General features: G+C 39.3%; 1 protein-coding gene across 2 annotated transcripts in view; it reads left to right on the top strand.

Annotated features, from left to right (window-relative positions):
- MAMDC2 (MAM domain containing 2) overlaps positions 1-15,678 on the top strand; it is a 56,507-nt gene that overhangs the window by 25,397 nt on the left and 15,432 nt on the right. For both annotated transcript variants that reach the window (XM_050987258.1, XM_050987259.1), the window contains exons 3-9: positions 3,223-3,488; positions 4,202-4,286; positions 5,358-5,495; positions 7,759-8,015; positions 10,688-10,781; positions 13,623-13,769; positions 14,641-14,906. In XM_050987258.1, coding sequence (XP_050843215.1) covers positions 3,223-3,488; positions 4,202-4,286; positions 5,358-5,495; positions 7,759-8,015; positions 10,688-10,781; positions 13,623-13,769; positions 14,641-14,906 — 1,253 coding nt within the window. The remainder of the gene's footprint in view (positions 1-3,222; positions 3,489-4,201; positions 4,287-5,357; positions 5,496-7,758; positions 8,016-10,687; positions 10,782-13,622; positions 13,770-14,640; positions 14,907-15,678) is intronic.

Genomic DNA, 15,678 nt, shown 5'->3' with positions numbered 1-15,678 from the left:
GAGTAGTCCTCTCTTGATGACTCCTGAGTGACTGCTACAAATCAACTGTCATGGGCATTTGCAGGAGGATTGTGGCATGCTGCAAAATGAAGCTGCATGTTTCATTTTTGAGAGGCTACACCACTGTGCATTCATCAGATTCTCCACAGACTGGAAAATAACCTTATATTACTCCCACAAACAAGTGTGGAAAGTTGTCTGCTTTACTCCAAGGACACCCCCTCCCCTTGCCTTGCTTTGCTCTCACAATTGCTCTGTGTCAGTCCTTGAGGTCTGCACTGTGAGACCTTCTTTTCTGCATCAATGGCACGACACTGCTGTTACTGGAGGAGAGTTTAGGGTAAAGGCCATGTAGTCAATGCCCCCATTCATTTGGCAGAAATTTAATGTGCTTGGTACTGCCAAGTGCCACGCTGCCTGATCCTGATTAGCAAAGCATTTGAACCTACACATAAAGCTCTCTATCAGTGCTCACATTGATTTCAGAGGAGCCAGTTACACATTTAAGTTTTCAAAAGAAGCTAAAATTATTAGGTTGGGAGTGAGAGCTCTCTCTTACTGGAGAGTTAATGAATATGTAAAATTAATCCTTTTAGAAAAAGCAACCAACCCCCATCCCCAGTTAAAAAGGGAGTTCATGATCTTTGCTCTTGTACCTGTGCTGAATCAGACAAAAGTGGGAGCAAGTGCACAGCACACAGACAGCAGAGTCAAATTTACACCGACATAATCATTCCAGTTGGAAATTCTAAGAAGTTTTCTTTGAAACCACTATTTTTGTAGAAGAAACCTTAGTCTACATACAATTAAGTTTTAAAACCTGGCAGCCTGACAGCCATTTAAGCCTCATAGCTGGTAATTTGAGGTCTTCATGTGAATGTATTTTCCTATGTCAATGCTAATTTATTTCTGAAAAAAAAAAGAGAAAAAAGATTACTATTATAAGAAGGATCTGTTTTCTGTGGAGTTTCTCTTGAAGTACAGGCAAAAACAGGGCTGAAATCTGAGCTGAAATTGCCAGGCATGGATTCCAAATTGTAGGTTTCTTTGTCATTAAAATGATTTAAGTTCAGGCTAGCCTAAAAATATAGATTCTTCATGTGAGTAGGATGTTATCAATTACATAAATGAAAACCAAATGTGCAAGAAGCATTTGACTTCTGATGGAGTCTCAGTGATTTCCCTCTATCTTCCTGTGTAAAAACATGGGTACCTTGGGCAGGCATATGCCAGCACATAAATGCTGTTTGTGCTTACTTGCGTGAGCTAACTGGATTAATGCATGAACGTGGATCCCACAGACTTCCTTGTAATGTTGTGGCAGATTAAGTATTTGGCACGCACATTAAGTGCCTATTTTAAAATATTTATTCCTGTGTTTATTTTTCTTTCAAATACTGCTGCACTAACAAGTCACTTGTACTTTACCAGTGATTTTGTATCTTTCCCCAGTAGACTAAAACCAGCCAGCAGATATAAAGAGAAATCATGATAAGAGGCAAAAAAAATCCATTCCCTAAAAAGGGAAAGAGAATGCAGCTTTTCTGTGTTTGCACAGTCCCTTACACTGCTTAGGGCTGCAGCTATCTCCTAGCATCATTTATCTTGCATCAGTTAAACAAAATTTATCTTACATTAGTTAAACAAAATGTGCAGTACCAATGTGTTGCTGGGCACTGTGTCTGCAGGTGAGAAAGGGAGCAGATGCAGGGCGATGCTGTGACTCGCAGTTCCCAAAGAACCAGGTGTTGTCGGAGTGACTTTCTGCTCCTGGCATCTTCCTGGGGGATCTATGGAGGGGACTTTGGGAACCTCAAATAGCAGATCTACACATGTGCTTTGCCTCGACGGGGTGGTGACCCTCCATGCAGATGATTTTTTTCCTTTGGAGAGGATACTTTTTAAAAGGCAACAAGGGAGCTTCTGGGAAGCAACCCCAGCGTGTCTTGGTAGAGTGGGAGGGTTCAGGCAGGATTTGGGAGGGGGATTTTTGTGCCTCTAAGACAAGCAATGTATTTAACATCAGTGTGGCTGCTGACATTTCTGAGTTATCCAAGCATTTACATACGCATGGAAACTGATGAACTCTGTGGTCTTGTGAGATGAGATTAAAGAACAAGTATGATCCCTGGGAAGTGTGATGTGCTGCTGGGTAAAGGGCTAATTGGACACAGGCCCTGACAGCACTTTTAAAGCATACTTGTAGCTTGGGAGATGAGAATTAGTATCAGAAATGGGATTTGTGTAATGTACATTGACAATAGGTTAGGATACTTTTCCTGATAATCTGTGGGATAACATTTCAGACATGGATGTCCTAGTTTGTCTTACTGTTTTGTTTTGTGGTGTTTTGGGTTTTTAAAGTTTATTTTTAAGTTTTCATTTTTTGTGTCACTTGTTTCTGGCATTACATTTCAGGTTTCTTTGACTCCTGTAGTCCATTTTACTCTTGGTTTTGATATCCTATTAGAGTGTCCGGGACCGTGCGTATGCTTCACTATTATTTATTTGCTGTTGCCTCATTTTTCTGCATATTCTTTCTTTTCCACTTTTTTTGCCTCCTCATGCACTGTTAGCTTGTCATTGCACCCTTTTATTTTTATTTGGAAGGCAGTTTTAGACCTTGCCCCAGAGAGTAATTTTAAAATAATCTTGGGCTGCTGGTATGTTTAAATATTGCTTTATATTCTGCAATTTTTGGAATTGGCAGACTTGAACATGTCAATTTTACTACTTAGAAATGTCTTTCTAGTTTTGTTATTTGAAACTAGAAGTGTTTTGGGAGTTTTTAGCTGCAGTGTCTCATTTTATGTGTTGTTTTTAAGCCAACATGAAAAAAAAAAGTTTTGGTCTATAAAACAACTAAATATTCCTGCAAAATATTTCTTTATATGCAAATTATCTTGTCAATCAAATTGTCTATCTACAGCTATCAGTTCCAAAGGGTACTGCTTAATAATCTGCTTTACACCGATAAAATATCTTGTCTCAAAATTTCCAATAATTTAAAAATTGTTTTTACAAGTGATGGGAGACACATGAAGTCACATTTGTGTGAGTACAGCAGGATATCAAAAGGTTAAGTGACTTACCAGAGGAATGGTAATCTCACCTCCTAACCTAGTCCCAGAACTACCTATTCCTTCCTAAATAAGTACTTTCCCCAGGGATGCAAAAGCAAAGCCTCTGACATTCATTATTCTGCTGTGTGTCTGTTCCCAGGCCATTACATTTCTGTGGATACGTCTTACGAGGGTGAGAAAGCAGTGCTGACCAGCCCTGACCTGTACTCTGAGGAATGGAGCTGTGTCAGGCTGATCTATCAGATAGGAACCACTTCAGACACCTCACCTGATCCTGCCAGGCTCAACCTGTACCTGAGGCAGGAAGGAGAAAGTTTTGATCGTTTGCTGTGGTCAGCCAAGGAGCCATCAGACAGCTGGCTCATAGCTAGCTTGGATTTAGCCAACAGCACAAAGAAGTATAAGGTAAGCCCAGTTTTAGAAGATGCCACAGGCTTTTTGGTGCATATGCTGGGCTGCACAAACTTCTTTTTTTAATATATGCAGACCTATTTTGAGCCCCATTCTTGGCTTTCCTGTCTAAGGCTGGCAGCACAAGTCCCTCTGTCCCGGGCACCCATGAGCAGAGCTGGCACAAGGCAGTGCCCTGACCAGCAACTGCATGGAGCAGCTCATGGGGACACACGGCCAGCTGAGCCCTGCCATGAGGATGCTTCATCTCCTGGTATCCCTGTGGAACTGCTGGTGCCACCTGGCAGAGACAGGAACCCTCAGGTCCTGGGTCTGCAGCTGGGCTCGCTTGTTCCTGCCCTCCGTGCTTTTCTGGAAGGAGTGACATGCTGACAGAAGAGTATTTCTACCCAGAAGCCATCATGTTGCATCACTCGCAATAATGTCTTGCATAACCAAAGCTGAGGAATATGGAATTCTATATTCTTAAATGAAGTGTGGGAATTTTTTGCCTTGTCTCATTGTCCTTCAGCGACTCTTCTGTGGTTAAAGAAGAGCACTGGCTCCATCTTTAATGCATTCTGCCAAGCTCTTTCAGCAAAAGCACACCTGACTGTAAGGATGATGGTTCCCCAAGAAACATTCAATTTGTTCTCCTGTTTGTCCTGTTTAAATATTCAAGGTACTAATGAAATTCGAAAATTGACAGTTTGGTTTATATTGTGCAGCTGGTCCTGGAAGGCGAAATGGGACAAGATAAATCCACCAGTATAGCAGTTTTTGAAATCAAAATAACTTCAGGATATTGTATTGGTAAGTACTCTTCTCTCAACCCTCATATTCTCTGCATGGAAGACAATGCCTTGTTGGCAGTTTTAAAACTGGATGGAAGGTCTGGCTTTAAAAAAAAAGACATCAGCTTTTTCCTAATTGAAAAGTACACTGCCATATTCAATACAGATAATTTTTAAGCTAAGAGTGCACAAACTAGTAAGTGGGGGTTTTTCACCTATCCCCTGTGATACGTTCACATATACATACACATATACATCTACATACACATATACATATACATACACATGTATTATGTACAACAGTATAATTCCAAATCTTTTTATTGTTCAAGCAGGAACAGCTGTTATATTTTAAAGAGCTTTCCACTGCTTCACATACTAGGCATAACAGCTGCCTGACTATTTCTGCTCTCTGCCTGCTCATGGCTTCCTTACAGGCGTCATCTTGAGGCTACAGACAAAACACTGTGCTGATATATATATATATATATATATATATATATATATATATAATATATATATATATATATGTATTAACACTTACCGCCATTTCCTCATGATATTTGCTAAAAACTGCTAATGAAGTTCAAAGATTCCAGTATCTGGGAGGCTGGGACATCTTCACATTTCTGGAGAGCTCTGGTGGAGTCCAAACAAGTTGTCACAATTCTTGTCTCTTTGTGAAGGAGACAAAGCTGTTGTATTACTGTTATGAGATACTTATCCTGCTTTGCTTCTGGCCGTCCTTAATTTACAGGTGAAAGTTCTGCTTTGACTATTTATTACAAGGAGGTGGTATATTTAAACCTGCTTTATTTGGTTCTAAATTACAGCAGTCCTATCCTGGCAAATGGTGAAAAGACAGATTGGTCCAAAAAGGATGGAAATGAAAATTTCATCAAAAAATTATCACAAATTTTGATAGGTTTGCTTCTGTTTATTATGCGCTCTTAAATGCTGTGTCCTGTTTTATAAATACAGGCGTTATCTGCTCTGCCATATGTGAAGTGAGGCCAGTGCTTAGCAATTTGCTGTTCCTATTTCTGTAATGAAAATGTGTGCACTCAGCTGGTGCTGTCTGCAATTGCAGAATGTGACTTTGAAGAAAATCATCTTTGTGGCTATGTGAACCGCTGGAATCCTAACGTCAACTGGTTTGTTGGTGGAGGGAACATTCGGAATTCTCAGTCTATCCTGCCCAAAGACCACACACTTAACAGTGCACTGGGTAAGTAACAAATGTAGAGCAGAAATATAGTGGAAAAATCTGAGTCTGTGATTCATGTATGACTTTCATACTGCGAGTTATTATTATGTGAGTTCTTTCCATTGTGGGGTTGGGGTGGGGATGGTAAGAGTGATTAATGGGGAAAAAAAGGGATTAGAAAGAGGTTGGGGGATTTTGCAGAAGTTCAGACAAAGTTGCCTGTAATCTTCATAAAAAGGTTGTTACACACTTTGCTAGGATTCAAAAGTATTCAGACATAAGAGTAAAATTTTGGATGTAAGAGCTGGAAAATTCAACTTTCTTTGTATTCTGAATGTATGGACCACAGTAAGTTTTAGATTTTTGTACTGCTGCTCTGTACATCTGGCAGGGGTTTTCTTTCCAATGGCTATTGAGAAAATTGAATAGGAAAACTAAGGTATTAAAACATGCTTGGAGAATCTTGGGTGAAACTGTACAGTTTAGAAATCTTGTTTCTTTCAATCAAATGCAGTGCTGTTAATACAGCCTCTCAGAGACATAATGCTGGGAAGAATTATTGATGTTTTTGCACTTGCCTGGTATTAAATGTTTGTCCTGGGCACCTTGCTTGGGGAAGAGATTTTTACACAGCTGTGAAGAAGGTTGTGGGATAACTTCACCTTTGCACAAAGTACCACAGCAGGACATGGGGCTGGTGCTGCACCCTGTGTCTCTTGGGCTGCATGGTGCTTGTGGCAGTGCAAGGAGTCGCATCTCGTGAGTAGCAGGGTTGATCCTCTTTCCTTAACTCATGCCGCTGTGCCTTTTTATTTACTTCACAATTGTGTGAGTTGAGTACAGAGTGTCCCTCCATCCCTGCGTCACCCCCTGGCGCTAAAATGCCAGTAAAATGTTGATGGAAGTTTACACTCACCACAACTTCAACAGCAGACAGTGGATCAGCCTATTAAATAAGTACTGTGAGAGGAAATGCTCCCAGCTGGGAGGGATGTGTTTTCTTGTAGCCACAGCATTTCTATTTCACACCAAGCCCTCCCTGCTGAGCATTTCCTGAGAAGACTTCAGGAAGCCTAAAGTCATGGAAGAGCCTTCCTTATGCAAGAACTGGGCTGTGAAGTTGCATCATCCCGGGAGGTTGTAGCTAAACTATGCGATGTGCTAAAACTGCGGAACAAAAGTGAGCTGAGAACCTTGCAGGCAAGTATTGCTGAAGTCACCAATCCCTGGCAGTGGACAATCTGGAGGAGACCACAGCCAAGCAGTATGTTCTCCTCCTTGCAAGTAAAGCAAGAAGCGACATCTGAAGGTCTGAGACTGCTGCGTGCTAATGCTGTAGTGGTGCCCACTCAAACTCAACAGCACAGTTTGCAGTGCTCATGCTAAAGTACCCCTTCTGTCTTCTCCAGACCTTCTACTTGTGAAGAGCCATTTTTTGTTCATCAAATACTCTTTGATGCTGTGCTTCTGGGAGTGCAGAAGAAGAAAAACTACAATGCACAGCATGTTTGTGAACATGGATGTGTCCTGTTTAAATTGAGATAGCACTCCCAAAATCAAAATATTAGAAGCTGTACCCTTAGAAAATCCTGCAGGTCATATTGGCTCATATTCATGATGGGAAGATAGTCTCCTTAAATGTAATGCATTTTTCTGTTCATTAACATCTCCCAAAAATCTTCTCTAAGGATTTTACATAAAAACTCCAGTCCATGCAGTAAAAATAAGACATTTTTTATAAACAAATTCCTAGATACACTGAGCAGATATGTAAGGACTAAAAGCTATTTGACAATAATTTGATATATTAAATGAACTGCTTTGTAAAAGATGAGAAAACACATGGCTTATAAAGTTGTTCATTTACTTTGTTTGCTTCAGTAAAAGTTGCACTTAAGAGAGACTAAATACCATACCTAGCTGTTGGGAGACAGGGAGTTGGCATAGTTGTTGCGCATTTTTCCATTTATGAATGGCTCCCAAAGTTTAGAGTTTATTATGTTTCAAATATAGATAAATATATTATTTTAATAATAATAAAGACTTAAGAAAAGAAAAAGCTGGGACTGACTCTTTTGCCAATTGGTATCTTAGCCAAACAATTTTGGGTTGTACATAGGAGGAAAAGAGAGGAAAAAAAACTTTTAGAATTACTAAAATTTTCTAGGAAGCAACCATTGTTGCTCATAGATATGTATGTCTAGTCCTTGTTCATCTGTTGATACTCTCTGTATGTGGTGGTCTTTAAAGAGCATCCTTACACCAAATGCTTTTCTGCTTCTAGGTCACTACATGTATGTGGACTCTGTGTATGTCAAACATTTTCAGGAAGTGGCCCAGCTAATCTCACCAAAGACCACAGCCCCAATATCTGGCTGCTTATCTTTTTATTATCAACTTAAGCAGGAAAGCAGCATTGTTTTTACTGTTTATCTGAGAGACATGAGTGGCTTTTATGAAGAGATCTGGAGAACAGACAGTGCACTGAACGCGGACTGGGCACTGGCAGAAGTCGACTTCAATGCGCCGTATCCCATGGAGGTAAAGCAATCCTTCCTGCACAGTCCAGCTGACACTTCCAGGTTGCCTCAGACACGAGTGCCAACTCAGGCCAAGCCAGGAACATAGCAGGGACCATGCAGGATCTGAAAGATGCATGTAAAGGTGTTGGTGATCTGTGATATCCTTTGCCCTTTGCATAAAGGTCAAGGAGGGATCACTTTCCACACTCATGCTTGATTTTGAAGCCAGGTGGTTTAGTGCTTGATCAGAGTATCTTGGGAGGTTGTAGAGTCTCACTGATGGGAAGGTTTTTAGTTGCTGAATTATACCAAGGTTCTCTCGGTTCCCTGTTTCTGTGACTCTGTGATACATTTTTGAGGATGCTGGGTATTGTAACATAATGCATAAGAAAAATACTGCAGAAGAAAAATTTAAAAAAAAAAATTTGGGGTTTGTCTCCACCTTACTTAGATCCTGTAGTTCATGAGAGAAAGTCCAAACTTGAGTCCTAAGAGTACAGTAGTCCTCAAGTGTGAAAGATAGCTCTTGATGGTTATTATAATGATTGTCAAGAGTATCAGAAAAAAAATTGAATATTTTATTCCCCAGTGTTTTCTAAAAAATACCCCAAACTTAGAAGACTGAAATAAACAGTGTATGTATATTATATACATGCATACATACTTACATATGTATTTTACACATATATATGTAATTGTAATATATACAAACTTTCTCTATACATATATACTTCTAATACATGGATTACAGATAAATTCTACTTGGTTCAATTCCACCTAAGCTATTTGCTAATTCACCATAAACTTGTTGACTTCTAGAAATTACTAGGGGTAAAGCTAATTTTCATGAGATGTTACTAGGGGTAAAGCTAATTTTCATGAGATGTTTTACACTCTATAAAGTCAGTGTTAAATCCATTTAAATCATCAGACTTCACAGGAAAGGAAGGCAGCTCTCAGAAGGCTGCATAATACAGAATGGTAAGTGAATTACTGATTCACTTAATAGAAACTAAATTCACATTTAAAAAGGGGAAAATCAGTCCTAGCACTATCAATGGAAATTAATTAATGATCACTTAGAGCTTGGCAGTACTGTTGTTGAGCTTGTGAAAATATCCTCTCATTTCCTGGTGGCATTCAGAAATCTATCCAGAATTTTGGAAACTATCCATACAGGAATAAATAGCAAAACACAGGATGTTATACCACTGGGTAAATGCTACAGGGAAACCTTGTGTTCAGCAGGGTATGCAACTTCAGGTCTCTCAGTTGGAAAAAAAAATATTAAAGAAGATTAAAAAAAGATTTAAAAATATTGTCCAAGAGCGATATGCAGATAATGAAAAGTATGGAGAAGTTACATCAATGAAATAACAGTTTTCAGCCCTTCTAAAAAAAGATAGAAGTAGAATATGTTAGAGGTTCTTAAGAGTCATGAAGGACACAGAAAAGATTAACTGTTCCCTGTTTCTCAAAATTTACATTGCTGTTCCAAATTCTTAGTTACCATGTAACATGTAACAGTTTTAAAATAAAGTGAACAGAGTGGAAAGACTCAACTTCAGAACTCACTTCCACAATGTATCGTAGATACCATTATTAAGATCAGTTAAAAACTGAAAAATTAATGGGAGAGAAAGAATACATCAGGAATATAATGTAAGCCTGTAATTGTCTTTAGTTTTTTCTGTAGGTGCTCTCTCCTGGAAAAAAGACACTGGGCTAGTCAGACCTTTAATCTGCTCGAGGAATTTCTGTGTAATTTAAGACAGTAATTATTTCAGAGATCATTTTATAGAAATAATATTAAACCTTAACACATAAATTCTTCAGTCGCTTCGAGAGGGTCTTACTCTTTGTTTCATCTAGCTAAAGGAGATTGCTCAGGAGTCTTTCACTAGCTCTCCTAGTTTGAAAACATCATGCTTTCACTGAAAAGAATCTCATTCCAAAAGCATTTGTCCTTATTTCCTTCCTTTGTCGCTGGGGCTGGCTCTCAAAGTATTCCTGTATCTCAGACCTTTGATACTTAAGAGAAATTTTAAGACACTTCCTCAAGAGTTATAGATGGTCCTCCACTTACTTGAGGAAATTATTTCCCCTGGGAATGACTAAATACAATACATTATTTGATCTTTGTGGTAAACAAAACACAGCAATAGCTTTTCTGGTTCTTAAATAAATTCTATACAGGAAATCTTCCCTGACAGCTAATGCCAAGTCACGGGTTTCAATGTCTTAGGATATAACAGAAAACTGTAAAATTTAATATTTTAATAGCAGAGTAATGAACCCAGGGGGTTTTTAGCTCTTGGTCCAGACAAATTCAAGATAAAACTGGAGGTCTAGTCAGTACAGACTGATGATTGTGAATAGTGGTTTTGTATGATACGGTGGCAGAAGCCTTACTGCATCTTTAAAAGGGGTGCTTCATAAAGCAGAAGAAGAGCTATATTCCTTTTGGTGTTTCCTTGACCTTGAGTGGGCAATGATCTAGCTCTGAGGTCAGGCTCTGATTTATGTCCCTAATAAGTGATATAATTTAATTAGTCCCAACACTTTCAGCACTGTATGAGATGCACTGGAGTCAGTCTGGGACATTCAGTCAGAACTCTGTTTTTCAAAGATGTGTATCAAAATTATTGCTGAGTATGTGGCAGAAAAATAACAACTTTTTATAATTTCTAGGTGATATTTGAAGTGGCTTTCAATAGCGCCAAGGGAGGATATGTTGCCCTTGATGACATTTCTTTCTCTCCGGTTTACTGCAGCAATCAGACAGGTATGATGAGCTCTTGCTGCTCTTTATCTCCCTTGTTTTCTCCCTCTGCCTTGCCCCTCAGAACTGTCTGTCAGTATTTGCAATTTTGGTGCTACCATCTCAACTGACCAACGCCACTGGGGTCCTCTTCCTTCAGGAGACATAACAGCAGATAACACCTGTGCCATTCATTTTTTTCAGAAACCAATTCTTAATTCTTAATGCTTCCTTCCAAAGACCTTGCCTCAGGGTTCTGCAGCTGGAGTGCTGGACTGAATGCTGCATTTGCATCACTACGGGTTTTGAGAAATCACCACTTGCAGGCTTGTCACAGAAAGCGAGGGCGGGTTTTCCCAGGTGTGATGGTATGAGGAAGAAAACGCCCTGGGTTTTTCATTCATGCCAGTGTAGGCATTCTTCATGCCACATGTCCTGAGGTGTTCTTCAAAGCCAGAACATGAGATTTGCCTCCCTGTCTTCACACCTCCAGGAGGTATTACTCATCTCAGGCAGGGCTATCTGAGTATTTTTTAGGTTTTCACAGCAACAGACACCACCTGAATCCCTGTGACCTTTGATGCAGAGGCACTTGGGACAAAGGACATTGTCATTTGTGAGTACAGCCTCTTAAGTAGCTGGTTGCTGGGGTTTTACTCTTGTCACTAAACACTAGTCAAAAATCTGTTTGTGGTTTACCAATGATGCCACCTATTCCTTTGGTCAGAAGTTTGAATTTTTTTTTGGCAAATTCTTTAAAGTGATCAGTGAAAAAGGGTCTGTTTTTTTCCCCCTTTTTATCTCAGAGTATCTGCTAGCTCTGCCTCCACTGCTGAAGTATCACTGCTGAAGGAAGTAGATTCCAGATACATTAATTATTAATAATCTACATCTCCTGACTGAGTCAATCCATTGTTTCATTATCTCCTCAATAACTTTTTGCTGTTTTCTTTATTTTGCAACAAAAATCATAAGTTATGCTTGCAATTTTCATGGGGTTGGAGCTGCTTATTTGTTTTTCCCATTTTAATTTTCAGACAACTTTTATCTGTTGAGAAATGGGATAAATTTTATAGCATTTTCTGCCCCAGTGGTTGAAGTTCAAATCTAATCTGAATGGATCAAAATCTGTTCTGAATATGATAGGTTCATCTAGAACTCTGCCTGCTAACTTTGATTTTGAAGATTGGTTTTGTGGTTGTTTCGGGTTTTTTGTTTAAGAAACGAAGGTAAATTATTTGCTTTATACATTGTTACATACAACATATACTGCTTGATCCTTCAGACTTAACAATTATTGTCATCTTCAATTCTTCTGAGCAGAGATGTTAAAAAGCAAGAGCTCTCCATTCTCCTTGTATTTGGCCATGCCAGTATATATAACAGTACTAAGTTTTTTCTTTTTTTTTTTTTTTCTGGAAGTTTTGTTCAACAGAAGTCTTGATGTTAGCCAAGTGGAGGAAAAGGTACCAGAGTAACTTGCTCAGCAAAGGCTGAGTCTGAATATGGGTTTAATGCCACATGGTAGTGCTCCACCTGCCTTTTCTTTAAGTAGGAAAGCAGAGGTGGGAGGCCATGGCTGCAGGAAGAGTTCAGACATGTAGGAGGGCTTAGATTTGGCCTATCTGAGACTGAAAAGACCTCAGGCATCACTCCAAAGCCACAGTTTTTGTTCTGCTGAAGCTGATGCCCATGTACCTGCCACTGGTGAAAAAGCTCTCTTCATCTCCATGAAGAAAGGTCATATGTGCTGCTGTAGAGTGATGTACATAATGTCCTGTGTCTGGGCTCCTGGCAAAGCCAAAATTTGCAGGATAACTTTGGGTTGTGCCTCTCCTTCCCCAAGCACCTTCTATGAGAATTCAGGGAATTTTTCAGGATAAGTTTGATAAGTGCTTATTTCTGGTAACTTAGCCATGTGCCAGTTTAGCTAGAAGCAGACAGGATGCTTTTGGAAAAAAATGCTTATTTCCTGTCAGAGTGTGATAATGAGAGACTGGTGAGGCCTTTGAAGAAGTAGAAATGTTTTACTTATTTTGGAAAAAAAATGCTTATTTCCTGTCAGAGTGTGATAATGAGAGACTGGTGAGGCCTTTGAAGAAGTAGAAATGTTTTACTTACTAGCATGGCCCATACAGCAGGGTCACTCTTTTTCAGACTGAATGAAGCAAGTTCTGACTCCTGAATTCCATACTGCAGGTTTAGAGAGAGCCATCTGCAGGGCTGGGCGGGTCTGAGCTTTGCTTTTAATCAACTTTACTATAAATGGTTCAGCTTTCTTCACTGCAGTGTTAGTACTGTGTGAGGCAAGCTCCAGAGCAAAGTGTCCATGAGGTGGTACAGGAACTAAAAGCTATTTTGCTTACCTGTTTACAGCATGCGCATGCACACGTTACATGTAACTATAAAAGGGATTTTTTAATAAGTGCTCTTCAAAAAAAAAATACTCAGTGTTGATGTTCGGTGCACATACAGGCACATGGACACACTCATTTTGTCCTAATAATCCTTTGAATGAAGAAGCAGATGAAAACAAATGGTCTGAATGTCTTTGTGAATTATCTATCCTGGAGGAAGAATCTGGTCTTAGTATCTGGAGCTCATTTGTGTTTTAGGGGGGCTACGAAGCAGGGTTTCTCCTGGCTCCAGCAAAAAATATATGAATATAGGACCAACTTGCAATAGGAATTGGATAGTTTGATTTCATCATGGTGGTGCACTATACATGTGTAACATCTTTGCACGTGCTTATCTTCGGGAAAGAAAAGCAAGACAAACCAAAGTCTGCTTTGGCATCCTGCTGCATCAAACCTATGTTTATCACGCTGTACTCATCCTAACAGACCATATGCATCTTTCTTTCAGGAGCTCCTTTCAATCCTGCCAATGCAGGCTGCAACTTTGAGGAAGATCTGTGTAATTTTTACCAAGATCACAAAGATGGCCCAGGATGGAGCAGAGTGAAAGTGAAGCGCAATGTGTATAGAGCGGGAGATCACACTACTGGATTTGGTGAATCAAAACTGCTTTCTCCTTGAAGAGCCAAACTATATATAAATGTTGAATAAAGGTTAAGGTTAACCTATTGTATCATTGTTCACTCTGTTAGGTAATATCACTGGCACCATGGTTAGCTTGCCTCAGTGCAACTCTCTGCCATTAAAAATCAGCGCTGACAGCTTGGTCCTGTCTGGACCTCATCTGTAGAGAAGGAAGGTCACCTATTGAATAGTCAGGCAGGGCCATAAATCAGAGTGTCTTCACTGTACTGCTCTGTAGTTGCTGGAGGGATGAATCCAAAGAAACATGGAAGTAAATGTAATAATAGGTTAATGCATTATTTTTAGAGAGGAAAAGTGGCCATTTAGCTCTTCTAGGCTTGGGATAGTTGGCTTTTTTCAGGGAAAACATAAATATTGTGTAGTGAAGCTACATGGTGGAAAGACTGTAAATAAGTTCTGAAATTCAGACATTTCTTTGTGTAGAATATTCATGGTTATTAATCATATGCACTAAGGTCTCAGTTCTTTATACTTTGTGCAGGGAATAATAGGCCTTCTGCCCCACACTCCTTTTTTTTTTGTCTCACAGTGGTAACCCTGAAAAGTCTAGTTTTCCAGTGAGGCCAGCAAGCCAGGGAATTTTTCAGGATAAGTTTGATAAGTGCTTATTTCTGGTAACTTAGCCATGTGCCAGTTTAGCTAGAAGCAGACAGGATGATTTTGGAAAAAAATGCTTATTTCCTGTCAGAGTGTAATAATCTATTTCTTGCCAGTTGGAACTGTTTTCATAACCCAAGTCTGATGCAATAACAGAAGCTGCTTTAATAGCAAATCAGCTGTGCTAATACCATATTAAATACAATAATTATGCTGTCTTGCAGGCTATTATTTGCTGGCAAACACAAAGTTTACATCACAGCCTGGGTACATTGGACGTCTGTATGGCCCGACCCTGCCAGGAAACTTGCAGTTTTGTTTGCGTTTTTATTATGCCTTATATGGGTTTTTCAAGATGAGTGGCACTCTTGCAGTTTATGTCTTTGAGGAGAATCATGTTGTTCAAGAGAAAATCTGGTCTGTCTTGGACTCTCCAAAGGGAGTTTGGACTCAAGCTGAAATCTCCTTCAAAAAGCCTATGCCTTGCAAGGTAAGACTCTTCAAATTTTCCAAATTCTGAGAGGAGCTTTTCCTTGTCTTCTCAGAGTTCTCTGTTATAGGATTAATCCTAAGTGAGCTATACCTGCAAAGTGAATTAGCTGGAGATTTCACCAGAGGAGCTCTAACAAAAGCCATTTGAGTCTTGGTTTCTCAGCATGCTCCACATCCTCTCATTTTTGTTTGCTTGTTTCCTATGTGAGTCATACCATCATTGCACTCAATTGCAGATTTTAATTAGTCCAAAAAATACTGGTAAGTTCTGGTCAAAATGGGGACCTGATCCTTTTTCCCTAAAATCAACTGCTGGGTTTCAATATGAAATTAGAAGTCAGTAAATGAGAGCAATGGACTTGAAGAATTAGCAGTTTCTTGTTGGAGAGGTCATGACGTTATCTCAGCAAATTAATAACACATTGGTACTTGACATCACCTCCTGAGTAAGTCCTTAAGCCATTGTAAATCATCTCCACTCTTTTGTCAAAGACTAACTTCTACACAGATTTCTGTAAGTGCTACTTCTGTATTTATCCTGATTTCTGTAACAGATTTTCACTATCAATGAGTCATCTATGGAAAACCAGATGGATCACTACACATTGACCAGAGTGTGATAATATGTTGAACATTTGAATGGAAGCTTGTCTTGCAACTCTTAAGTATTTCTAAATTAAAGACAAACATCTTAAATATTTTCTCCACTACAAATTAGTTTTTTGAAATAACAGTAGTTACTGACCATAAAAGGTCACCAAAAACCAGAT

The sequence above is a fragment of the Serinus canaria genome, chromosome Z, assembly GCF_022539315.1.
Source record: "Serinus canaria isolate serCan28SL12 chromosome Z, serCan2020, whole genome shotgun sequence".
NCBI lineage: Eukaryota > Metazoa > Chordata > Aves > Passeriformes > Fringillidae > Serinus > Serinus canaria.
The sequence above is the reverse complement of the archived record's forward strand: the minus strand, read 5'-3'. Positions and strand labels throughout refer to the sequence as shown.